The sequence below is a fragment of the Suncus etruscus genome, chromosome 11 (genome assembly GCF_024139225.1).
Source record: "Suncus etruscus isolate mSunEtr1 chromosome 11, mSunEtr1.pri.cur, whole genome shotgun sequence".
NCBI lineage: Eukaryota > Metazoa > Chordata > Mammalia > Eulipotyphla > Soricidae > Suncus > Suncus etruscus.
Window position 1 is genome coordinate 22,462,402 of NC_064858.1, and position 12,908 is coordinate 22,475,309.

At 42.3% G+C, this 12,908-nt stretch overlaps 1 protein-coding gene across 1 annotated transcript in view; it reads left to right on the plus strand.

The window, feature by feature from the left end:
• ITPR2 (inositol 1,4,5-trisphosphate receptor type 2) overlaps nt 1–12,908 on the plus strand; it is a 458,186-nt gene that overhangs the window by 192,533 nt on the left and 252,745 nt on the right. Inside the window, 4 exon segments of the mRNA XM_049783873.1 lie at nt 11,253–11,342; nt 11,428–11,454; nt 11,456–11,554; nt 12,688–12,810. Coding sequence (XP_049639830.1) covers nt 11,253–11,342; nt 11,428–11,454; nt 11,456–11,554; nt 12,688–12,810 — 339 coding nt within the window.

A 12,908-nucleotide genomic window follows, 5' to 3' on the forward strand; every position in this document is an offset into this window, starting at 1 on the left:
CATAGCCAGGAGTAGAAACAGTTCAATCTAATTGCTGCTTTAACTGTTTTTTCTAACTGCCAACACCTCTCCACCCCAAGTCTTCCCCAGGGTTGGGATTATAGACTCAGCCAGTCAATCATAGTTAGGGTCTTACTTAAAGGGTTGGACCCCTTTTATGGTTGGCTGGCGCTGTAATACAGTGATGTTGGACAAGATCAGACCATATGGTTTGCAAGGGATTCAACTCAGGTTGGTTACATGCACACAAGCTCCCTACCTGCTATACTATCACATTGGCCTCTCTGGTTAATTCTTGTCATTAAGCACAATCTCACATGCTCAGATCCCCTTTCTCTCTCTTTCCTGCTGAAACACTTTATTTGGAAATTAACTCCACATGTAGACCTGTGGAATAGGTGAACTTTTAGTATTACCATCTTGTGAATGTAACCAGCGTATGATCAGGCCTTTTTATTGCTGAAGCTTTTTGTCCAATATGTACATTTACTAAATGCAGGAACCATGTGTTGAGTTTATCAACATGTAAATACCTCAAAATATGCATTGTCTCTAAAGAGGGATTAGATGGTGATTCAAAGGCTTTCTTTTTCCCCTATTGGTTTTAGTTTCCAGTAGGTTAGTTACTGTTTTTTGTTTCACTAAGTACATATAACCATAAACATTTTTAAGGTTATTTATTTATTTATTTATTTATTTATTTATTTATTTATTTTGTGGGAGTGGTGTTTAAACCAAGTTGTACTCAGGACTGACTCCTGACTCTCAGGGAACTGAGCTCAGGCATAACTCCTGGCAGATCTCAGGTGACCATATGTAGTGCAGGGGATCTAATTTGGGTTGGCAGTGTGCAAGCTAAACATCTTACCTGATGTATTATCACTTTAGCCTCATAAGAAATTTTAAAACTATTTTAGTGTGAATATTTAAATAAAGGAACATCACCAACATCATATTTGATAATACATTATTTGTTTTATTTTATTTGTGGGAGGGTATAACCAGCAATGCTCAGGGCTTACTTGTGGCAGTGCTGGAGGTCTCTAATGAGATCACACTTGGGTCAGCCATGTACAAGATCAAGCACCTTACCCACTGTACTATCTTTCTGCCCCTCAGTAATGTGTTATTTTAGATACCTGCTTGGAGTTTTCTGTAGCCTGCAAGACTGAACACTCTGAGGGGCATACAATTCCCAGTTTTTGCATGTGATGGAATGCTTGAGCTGTTTTGGAATGAAGGGTGATGGCAGAGGAGATAATCAGACCAATATGGCTGTTAAAAGTTCCAGAGACATTTGCATCTTTCCACTTTTTCTTGTGACGAATTACTACAGATTTACAGCATTTTTTATTTAATGTTTCAGGGAATTTTTCTGCAGCATGAAGTTTGAATATAGAATTTTTTACCACATAAAATTTTGTCTTATTAGTCACTGAGGTTTTTGCTTTTGAGACCACAGCCAGCAATGCTTAGGGCCTGCTCTTGGCTCTGTGTTCAGGGGTCACTCTGGCAGTTCTCAGAAATAAACCTGGGTTGTCTGCTTGCAAGGCAAGTATCCTAAATACTCCACCCCCTTACCATTTAAAGGGCATCATGTTTATTGTATAGTATTATTGTAGTTTTATATTTTATTTCCCTTTTGACCATCATGTGTGTTGTTTTTTATAGGCTTTTCCACTAGAGCTTTCCTTTATTCTTAGCTTGTTACTCTTTTGTTTTTTGATGTTTGTAGTGCCAGCATTGAACATAGGGTCACACATATATACAAGGTAATTGCTTTCCTGGTGATCCCAGTCTCCTTCCTTTGTTATTTCTTTATTTTTTGCTTTGTTTAAAAAAACATGAAGGCCTGGTGACTTTGATCATGGGCAGTTCCTGCATCTGTTAGATTATTTTCTTGAATCTGATCATTTTAATAATGCACTCAAACTGAGTTTCTGCCTTTTTGATGCTGAATAAATTTTAGCATGAATATATTTTGGTATTTTTTACTTTGCTGGAACCAGGTTGCTAATATGGTGAATTTACATTGCCAGTGATGTTGGTCTGTATTTCTGTTTGACATGCTTCCTGACAAGTGTTGATATTAAGGTTAGATTAGTTCCAGAATGAAACAGGTCACAGACCGTTCTCCTTTATGTGAGATTGTAGTGGTCAGTTTTGCTAAGATATCCCTGCACATCTGCCTAGGCCTTGATTTTTCTATCCAAATACTTAGGTTCTTAATGTATTAACATATTTATTCATATTAACCCATTTCTGTCCATTTCTGCTGTATCTGTAGTTTTATCCAGTTGCTTTGCTCTTAATATTGAATATATATCTCTCATCTTGCCTTGAGCTCAGATTACTTGGATGGTGTGGATTTTATTCATCCAAGATCTGGCATGAGTTTTGTTGAACTTATGGATTTGTTTGCTTTTTTTGGACATTCTGCTCATCAATCTTTTATGGTTTGAGACTTTTCAAAAATGTAATGCTACATCTCCCTTCTAAGGTATTGCCATCCACAAATCTGGACAAACTGGAACTTTATGATTATTTAATAATTATCCAGTAGTAGGTATTAACCATTTTCTATTCTGATTTCTTCTAGATTTAGTGAGAAGTTTGAAATATCCAAACTGATCTGCAATCAGCATTCTTATTTTGCTAATAAGTGATTTGTTACTTAGTTCTCATATGGCAAGAGAATATGGTTAGAATGATAGCACTTCTCCAGAATTTGCTGAGACTTGCTATCCAGGCTTTTATACTCTCAGATTTTGTGAAATTCCTAATGGACTTGAGAGCCTGTAGGATTGAATGTAGGTCTCCCTGTGGTGGCTGGTCAGTATATCTTTGCCCTGTGCCTGCCCTCTGTGTGCTTACTGACGTCATCTCTCTGACATTTCAGGAATGAGGGGTTTGTTGGCATTTATCCCCAAATGACAGGATTCTATTACTTTCCCCTCATTGCACCAGTTCTTCTTGCATTATTTGCTTTAAGGCTGTTTTATTAAATGCCCAGACATTAAAAATTAATTTTTTCTGGGAAGAAATAATTTTATCGGGGCGGGAGAAAGTGGTGCAAGTGGTAAGTCATTTGCCTTGCCCGCACTAGCCTAGGACAGACTGAGGTTCGATCCCCTGGCATCCCATATGGTCCCCCAAGCCAGGAGCAATTTCTTAGCACATTACCAGGAGTATCCCCTGAGTGTCACCAGTTGTGGCCCAAAAAAACAAAACAAAACAAAAATCTTTTATCAGTGGAGCATTGTTTTTTCCTTCTTCGAAAGACATTACTGTTCCATATTTTCTTGTTTGCGTTACTGCCGTGGAGAAGTTTGCTGTCTCTTCATTCAGGTGATATTTTCTGAAACTTGGAAGTGTTTAAGTTTACTATTCTCTTTGTATTTATTTATTTGTATTTATTTTTTTATTTTCTTTTTAAGTTTAATAGCTGGGACTTTGTGTTGAATTTAAATGATTTCTTTTGAGTCCAAGATGAGTAATTTCATATTATTTTGTTTTTTTGGGGGCTGATTTTAACATTTGAGTTGTTACACATTTTTAGCCCCAAATTAGATTTTTGTTTCCTATCTGTTGGGTCTTTTTGTTTTTGGTTAATTATTATTGCTTTTTAACTTTATGTTTCTATAAAACTCTATGTAACAATTTTAAGACCAGAAGGTTCTTGGTAGTTCTTGTGATTCCCACTCATGTTGTGTGTGTTATGTGTGTGATCAGCTTTTATTATGAGTGCAATGCCTTTTAAAAATAGATTTTCCAGAGGGTTTTCATATTTAGGAACAATCTTCAGAAAGACCCTACTGTTTCTTTTTTTTGAGGGTGGGTGGGTGGGAAGGGACAAGGGTCACATGCAGCTGTGTTCAGGGCTTACTCTGTGCTCTAGAATCACTCCTGGCAGGGGTTAGGGTACCAGGTATAGAAACTGGGAAGAACACAGGTCTGCTGTGTAAGGCAAGAGTGCCCTCTCCACTATACTGTCCCTTCTGTGCTCCCCACTTCAAGACCCCAATCTTAAAATAGTACATTAGTGTAGAATATTCTTTTTTCGTTTTGTTTTGGGTCATACCCGGCGGCAATCAGGGGTTACTTCTGGTCCTGTGGGTTCTGTGCTTCGAAATCACTCCTGGCAGACTTAGGGGACCATATGGGATGCTGGGAATCTGAATAGGGATCTGTCCTGTGTTGGCTGTACAAGGTCAATGCCCTACTGCTGTGCTATTGTTCCAGCTCCAGTGTAGTATATTGTTAATTGATGATACAACAGTGATACTTAATTATTAATTCTAGTCCAAACTTTACATTTGTCTTCATCATTTTCCAGCTTTGTTGGATTCAACAAATACATGCTCCAGCCTCACCATCACTCTTTTTTTTTTTATTTTAGTTTTTGGGCCACACCCAGTGATGCTTAGGGAGTACTCCTGGCTATGGGCTCAGAAATCGCTCCTGGCTTGGGGGACCATATGGGATGCCAGGGATTGAACTGAGATCTTTCTTGGGTCAGCCTCATGCAAGGCAAATGCCCTATCATGCTATTGCTCAGGCCCCACACCATCACTCTTTATGGATGTTTCACTGGATTGTACCGACAGGCCTTGCTTGGGTCCTTTGTGGCCATGGATTAATTTTGCTTTTCAAGTTTTGCCTTTTCCATAAGATTATGTGGTTGGAATCATGCAGTCCAGGCCAGCTTCTATCATCAGCATGTATCCCAGCACCTTCTCTGTCCTTTTGTAATGTGCTGCCTCATTATTTTATAATTGAATAATGCTCGATTGTCTGGAGCTTCTAGTTTCTTCATCTGTTCTCCCCTGAAAGACATCTTGGGGACTCCTTTTGGAGCTGGGGTGGAGAAAATCTCAGTGAAGCACTCCCCTCACCCCTCCCAGAAATGGGAGTGTCTTTCTGACTTCAGGCCTGGGTTATTTTCCTCACTTGTGATCACCTTGACTGGTGGCATGTGCTTCTGCCTGCCCATGACCCCGTTGTCTTCTTCTTCCTGCTCAAAGGCAGGGTGCTGGTTTCTTGTCCAAACCTGAGCCTAATGTTGCCTTCAGTCTGGGCCTGAGAGCTGCTTTGACTTTGCTACCAGGGCTAGACATGTTTGGATCCCTCTGTTGCTGCCAGGCATAGCTTTCATAGCTTTCAAGTTAAGTTTCCTCTGGAGATGGGGGTCTCTAGGAATCTCCTGTTTGCTGCAGCTCCTTGTTTTTATTTCTTGGATCTAGTTGCCTTACAAGGGGTCAACCCTCTCTTTGGAAAGTTCCTGATATTGTAGGAATCTGTGTGCATGTGTTTATTCAGACATTTAATGATAAAAAAATATGTTCTTGGGAACCAGAATTCTTTTGTGCTTCAGAATTTCTCTGCGGTTTTTGAATCTTCTGGAGGAGATTCCCATTGCTTCTGTGAGGCATTTGGGATGGTAGTGGTAGTGTAGATGGTAGTGGTGTGTGGTAGCGGTGGTGTGAGTATGGTGTGTGTGGTATATATGAATGGTGTGTTTATGGTGTAGTGTGCGTGAGAGCATGGCATGGCATGATAGATACAGATGGAGGCCTGGGGCCAACAGTAAATATTAAAAGTTTTTAAAGATTTTTTTCTGGTTTCTGGTCTCCCTTTGCTTCCCTCTCTTTGTGAAGAAGAGGCATTCAAAATATTTGACCTGTCCCTTTGAGGTGGGTCCAGTTGGAATCTCTCTTTTTCATGCATGTCTTTAGCTGAGTGAGGTCAGATGTGTCAGGCTGGTTTGAGTTTTGTTCTGTTTCTGAATGTGCTTCTAACCTGCTCATCTCTCCAGAATGCTGTCTTGCCAAAGCGGAAGCTCTTTGCCTTCACTTTCCTGAATGCATGGCAGTTTCACATGCCCCTTCCTCAAGCTGCAGATCTGGCACCAAGTCTGGACCTGGTCCTCATTGGGTGACTCTGAAGAATGGACATAAAGGGCACTTATGCAGGAGGGGAGATGGTTGAAGGTTGAGCTTTGCCTGCTCGAACATTAATGAGAGGCCACCTGACAGTGATGAGTGATCATGTTTGATGGGGCTGTTTGTTGGGAGATTGAGCAGTTGTCTTGAAAAACGTGGTTGGGGAGAATCCAGGTTGACTCAGCGGAACAAGAGACCAGAGCTGGGGACCAATGTGGGGTGGTACTGGGTCCAAGTTCTCGTGTTAGGGAATGTAAGCATGAGCTCGGGTAGTGCCATGCAGGGTCATAGGACAGGGGAAAAGTGAGACAGCATAGTGCTGCTCATTTGTACATGGCCAGATTTGCAGTGAACCAAGTGCCAGCAAGAGTGACTGTCTTGTAAACAGGATGAAACATCTCCTTGTCAATGGAAACAGCCAGTAGCAGGCGGCATGCACTCAAGCTGGTGCCACAATAGTGATCTTTTGTGGGTGAGGAAATCTTGACAAAGGCCCTAAGCACTGGGCGGTGACATTGTTCTAAAGCCCACAGAGGCCCAAACATTATGGCTGCTTAGACATCAGAGGAACAGACAGCATTGAAATGATTGTTCACTTTAGTCATAAAAGTTTCATATGTTTTAAATAGTGATGGTAAATGTTACCTTCTGGGTAGTAAATGTGGATCAGAAATCCATCTTCCCATGCTATAAGTCTCAGCCCCTAGTGTGGTTGATGGCACTACTGATGCTGCCATCTTCCTCAGCAAGTTACCTTGCTAGGATGGCACCTGAGTGGACTTGGCCTAGTCAGAGCAGAGTGTCATGGCCTGGTGCCCACATTCTGTAAAGGCTGCTTCTTTTAGGATGGGTTAAAGGGAAGTGCTGCTCCCCATATTCTGTGCACTCATTCCCTGCCTCATGGGTGCGCCCCTTCCACACACATGGGGTATTCCTTCTACAGTGGGGGTATTTCTTCCACACACATGGGGTGTCTCATACATATGTAGGATATTCACACACTTGGAGTGTTCCTTCTGTACACACTGGTCCTTCACACACACACACACACACACACACACGAATGCTCCTTTCGTACATATGTATTGTCGCTTCTACACAAACATCCTGTGCCCCTTTCACATTGGGGTTGTTCCTTCCTTCCATACACATAGAGCTATTCCTTTCCCCCACAAATATGTTATAATAGGACCAGATGGGACTCCCTGGTCTCACTGTGTCACCTATTTCTTGCATAGGGTTTGGTTTGCCTAAGCCTAAGCTTCTTCAGTCTCCTGAGGAAGCACTGGTCAGCCATGACCCTGGGGTCTGCAGTAGATGGAGGTACAGAGATGAAGTTGCAGGGGTTATATGTGACTTTGGGAACCCACAGTCATTCATGGCACTGTGGTTCCTCTTTCTATGGCATCTCCTCATCTACAACAAGGCATCCAGGTGTCCATTAGGAAGTGCACCCATTGCCTGAATCTAGCTTGCAGGACACTTGAACAGATGCTCTGGGAGCAGGTGAGCAGGAATAGGGGCAGCAGCTGGCACGTGAGCCTTGTAGGAAGATGACAGCTTAATGAGGAGAAGTAAGTTGGGGTGAAATGAGGGAAGGCATTTCTGTTCTTACTGCCTGACTGGGAAGAGCCTCCTTGTAAGATCGATCAGTCAGGCAGGGAGCTGTTTTAAATTGTAGATTAAGAGGGTTTTATGCTATGGCACTTGGGAAGTACTTTTTAAAGAGCATAGCCGCCTTGATTTAACTGAAGTGCCTTGTCCCCATTAATTGGTGCTGATGTGCCCTTCATCATGCCTTGTACACAATATTTTTATACCATTTGGTAGCTAATGGAAATGGGTTTTCTTGCTTGCTTCAAAATAAATTTGCAGGAGAGCTGTGTCTAGAATCAGTATTTGCTATGCCTTTGTAGTTTGAGTCTCTGCTTAGAACTCAGTTGTTCATTCATTTTTCTCAGCTTTCTAGAGTCTTCCTGCTGGTGATTCCTGAATCATAATGCTTTAAATGACATGGTATGCTATGCAGTTAAAAATCTAGAAACTCGGGGCTGGAGAGATAGCATGGAGGTAGGGCATTTGCCTTGCATGTAGAAGGATGGTGGTTCGAATCCCTGCATCCCATATGGTCCCCCGAGCCTGCCAGGAGTGATTTCTGAACATAGAGCCAGGAGAAACCCCTGAGTGCTGCTGGGTGTAACCCAAAAACCAAACCAAACCAAAACAAAACAAAAAATATCTAGAAACCTCTGTAAAATCATTTATCATATTTCATTAGAGGAAATAAATTTAGATTTTTCCTGATGATAGGAAGCAGTTGTAATAAAGCACCAGGGGTTCGAGTGCTTCTTCACTGTTCTCAGGAGCCTGGATCATCTCTCCCAGTAAAGTACAGCTCTGGTATCACGTGACAGGTGTTTTTGAGTCTGTTCAGTGCTTAAACTGTGTTTATATTACTCTTTTTATTTTTACGTTACAAATATTTTGTTATTAAAATAAATTCAAAGCATTGTAGATTTGTCATTGTACGTGACAAATGTGGGCCAACGTTATGTAGGATATAAGAAAAACAGCCAGTGCCTGTTCTTACTTGCTTGGAACCACTTTCTGTGCAATATTTCGCCATAAAAATAGAAAACTACAAGCTAATGCTGGATACAGAATTTATACAGTTCTTAAATTCTTAAATTTCCATCATCCAGATGTTCTTTGGGTTAATATTTTTGTTGAGTTTAGTTATACTGAATTATTTTCTGAAATTAAAAGGGGTTATTTATTGGAATCCCCAGTGCCGCATCTTTTTGTCGACTGCTAGTAGTTTTAAATTAAAATAATTATTCTTCCTAGTTTCTGCACTCACAGAGTTCTACATGGTCTACATTTCCCCTTAGGCCAAAGGAAAGAGCATAACTTTTTTTTTTTTTTTTTTTTTGTTTTTGGGCCACACCCGGTAACGCTCAGGGGTTACTCCTGGCTATGCACTCAGAAGTTGCTCCTGGCTTGGGGGACCATATGGGACACCTGGGGATCGAACCGCGGTCCGCCCTAGGCTAGCGCAGGCAAGGCAGGCACCTTACCTTTAGCGCCACCGCCCGGCTTCCGAGCCATAACTTTTGTAATGTAGTACATTTTGCTACAAATTGCTTTTCTTAAAATAAGACAGTTGCTTTTTCTTCAGGTTATTGTTTGGAAGTAGACTTAAGTATATCAGTCAGAGCATTGCTTATGTTTCTCACAGATTTATTTTAATAAAGCTGTCCAGGAACTCCTTTTTTGTGTTTGATTTTTGGCCATACTTGGTGATATTGAGTTTTACTCCTGGCGCTATACTTAGTAATCACTCCTGAAGGAAGGTACTAAGGATGCCTGAGATTGAACCTAGGTCTGCCATATGCAAGGCAAGTGCTATACCCGATGTTTTATCATGGTCTTGGACATTCTAGGTGGAAACGAGGACATGGCCCTGTTGGGAATTTTCAGGAGCTTAATGAGACAGAAAGGGAGGTGAGGTGAGATTTGAGGTGAGATTTGACAGTGAGGTTATAGTGAGGTGGATTTGGCAGTGGTGGGTAGTGTTTGCTTGAGGATTGAGTGGCCCCCACTCCAGCCCAGTCTGTTCTTAGATGCTGCCTGGCTGAGATGTCCTTTTCCAGGAAGCTGCTTTGTCATGGAACTCAGTAGGAAAAATAGTGTGAGATCAAGGGGCTTCTCTTTACTGGCTTTGGTGGGTATGTTGCTTTTTCCTGAGTGTTGACTGGGGACCCCATTAATGTTGAGAGCCCCCCCGCCACTCATTGTTTCATTGGCTCAAGTTGGAGTGAAGGCTCAAGTCAACCCCATCTGTGATATTGACCAGATGCTGTTCAAATTGCTGTTGTTTCTGCAAATGTGTTCTGGCTGTTTCCTACATGCCTTGAGGCTCCTCCTTGTCACAGTGCCTTTGGAAATGACCTCTGCCCCTGATGGGTGGTCCAAAGCACCTTGACTTTGACTCATCTTTATTCAAGTGTTTTCCTCTCCTCTTGTCCTTCCTCCCAGTAGAACGACTTCTGCTCAGATTTTTCTCAGGTTTTTCTGATATTCTCTTGGGCAAAATCCTGCCTTCCATTTGTTCTCTAATCATTATTATCTAGGACCTAACTTTTTAAACTTTGGGTTGTAACCCCCAGATGTGGGTAATTGAACTGGCAGTCATGAGCAATTTGGCTACAGGAAAAAGTTTCTGAGGGATCAGTAACCAAAGGTAAATTTTTAACCAACTGCTTGATGAGTTTAAGGTTTTTTTTGGTGCATCACTTAGGTTTTATTTCACCAATGAAGAGGTATCATGAGAGGCCAGGGTGATAGGACAGTGGGCAGTGCTCTTACCTTGCATGTGGCTGACCCTAGCACCTTATATTGGTCCTCTGAATCTTGTCAGGAGTGATCTCTGAGTACAGGTCCAGGAATAAGCTCTGAGCATAGATGGGTAAGACTCAAAAAAATAACAACAACAATTTTTTTATACTTCAGATCCTCCTCAGAAAACTTTATGAAAGTCATTATTTAAATATTATTTTAAATTTAAGGGAATCCTTTCTTTGTTGTCATGCTACTGACCTACCAGGGTCACCTCGAGAGAATGGGGTCCTGTGTTTAAGGTACACACTTAAACTCCCCACTCCTCATCCAGACTATAGGATCAGTGCATAGAGACCAGCCCAGCTAAAATCTGGCCTTCCCCACCAAGCTCTTTCTTGTCCTTCAGGGACTCAAGGAAATGCTGTGTTTGAACTTTACCTTATAAAACTGTTAGGTTAGTCATCTGGTTATCAGTGGGTTGTGGACATTTGGGGGCCTCACTGAAGCCAAGGAATTTTGGAGGGGCCAACATAATCCCCCAAGAAGCAGTTGATGTCTTGTTCTGCTCAAATTATGTTCTTAATAGTCTTGAGGTTTTTCTTGTTCTTACTGAGTGTTAAAAAAGATAAAGAAAAGCATATATTTACATTATTTTTAAAAGAAACATCTTAGATATGGAGAAGCTGTATATACTGTAAGGTGTTTTCCCTTACATGCAGGTAAAGGGGTACTTTATGGGCTCGATCCCTGACACTGCACAGTTTCCTGAGTTTCACCCTGAGTGATCCCTGAATGCAAAACCCAAGCAAGCCCTGAGCACTGCTAGGTGTGGCCCCCCAAGTAAACAAACAAACAAACAAATGTGTTTAAGGTGAATAATCAATTCATGGCAACATACAGCAAACTTCTGATAGATTACTGACAAGTCTGCAAAGCAATGGGGCCTGACTCTGTTCTGGTTTCCTGTAGGAAAACATCATCTTAAGCCCAGTGCAGGATGGGACTAAGAAGCCCCAGATTGACAGTAACAAGAGCAACAACTACCGGATCGTGAAGGAGGTCAGCATAGAGAACCGTGACTTTGCGGACATGTTCTCACTCCTTTTCCCCACTGACCTATTGGCTGCCTTTCTTCCTTCCACAGATTCTGATTCGGCTGAGCAAACTCTGGTGTGCAGAACAAGAAGAGCCGGAGCCAGCACCAACGCCTACTGAAGAACATGGGTGCCCACTCGGTGGTGCTGGACCTTCTTCAGATTCCTTATGAGAAGGTGAGTCCCTTTTCAGCTTCTGTTCTTGAGATGGTCTCAGATGTGGCCCAGCACCTGGGAATTTTCCTTCTTTTACTCACCCAAGCCCTTCCGGGGTGGCCCCCACAGATCAGACTGGTCTTGCATGGGACCCAGACAACTTCCTTTGCCTAGACCCACTGTCCTGCTGTGGCGTCCCCAGTGTCATTCTCACTTCTCCTTGGATGCCACTTACATGTGGTTGGATCTAAGTGTCCCATCAGAGGCAGGTGCTGGCTACTTGTCACATATATTTCTGTCTCACAGTGGTGGGAATATCAGGGTACAGACACTTTGGAAGTGGTTGAGCTAATGGGGAGCGTGACCCTTTGGACATCTTCATTGTCTAATGGGGAGGCAGCATTGCCTCTTTTACTAGCATAGCAGGAGGAAGGCTTCCCACCTCCCTCTGGGCACAGCATAGTAGATCTCCTGACTGAGGTCTACTGTGATCCTTATTTAAGGGACTAAGTGCCAGGATTCTTCACTGTGAAGTTCTGAGAGTCCCCTTAGTGGCCACTGGGGGTTTTGTGAATAGTTATTGTAAAAAATTGATAGACTTGGGGCTGGAGAGATAGCGTGGAGGTAAGGCAAAGTCTTACATGCAGAAGGACAGTGGTTCGAATCCTGGCATCCCATATGATCCCCCGAGCCTGCCAGGAGTGATTTCTGAGCATAGAGCCAGAAGTAATCCCTGAGTACTGCTGGGTGTGACCCAATAACCAAAAAAAAAAAAAAAAAAAATTGATAGCCTCTTCTTCAACAAGCTCTGTCTGTGTTTATCAGAATGGACACATATATGATCAGTAGCCAGTAGGTTATACTGGGTTCTTATTCTAGTTACCATGACATTAGACAGATAACAATATATTAATTAGCTTTAATTATTATTGGAGTTTTTGGATCACTCCCAGCAGTGCTCAGGTGTTACTACTACTACTGACTTTGTGCTCAAGAATCACCCCTGATGATATTACAGGGCCATATGTAGTACTGTGGTGCTAGGTACTAAACCAAGGTCAGCCAGGCAAGGGCCTTACTCCCTGTGTTGGCTGCAGCCCCAAGGTAGGGCTGACACTGTGTCACTGTGTCACTGGTTGCCACTTGCCTTGCAGACTGATGAGAAGATGAATGAAATCATGAATCTGGCCCATACGTTTCTGCAGAATTTCTGCCGGGGGAACCCCCAGAATCAAGTTCTTCTCCATAAACATCTGAATCTGTTTCTGACACCTGGCGTGAGTATTTTGGGGGGGGTCCTGATGAAGCTCTTGCTCCCCATACTTCCACCTTCCTGGTTTCCTCAGGGGTCTCTCTCTCTCTTTTGATTGTATTT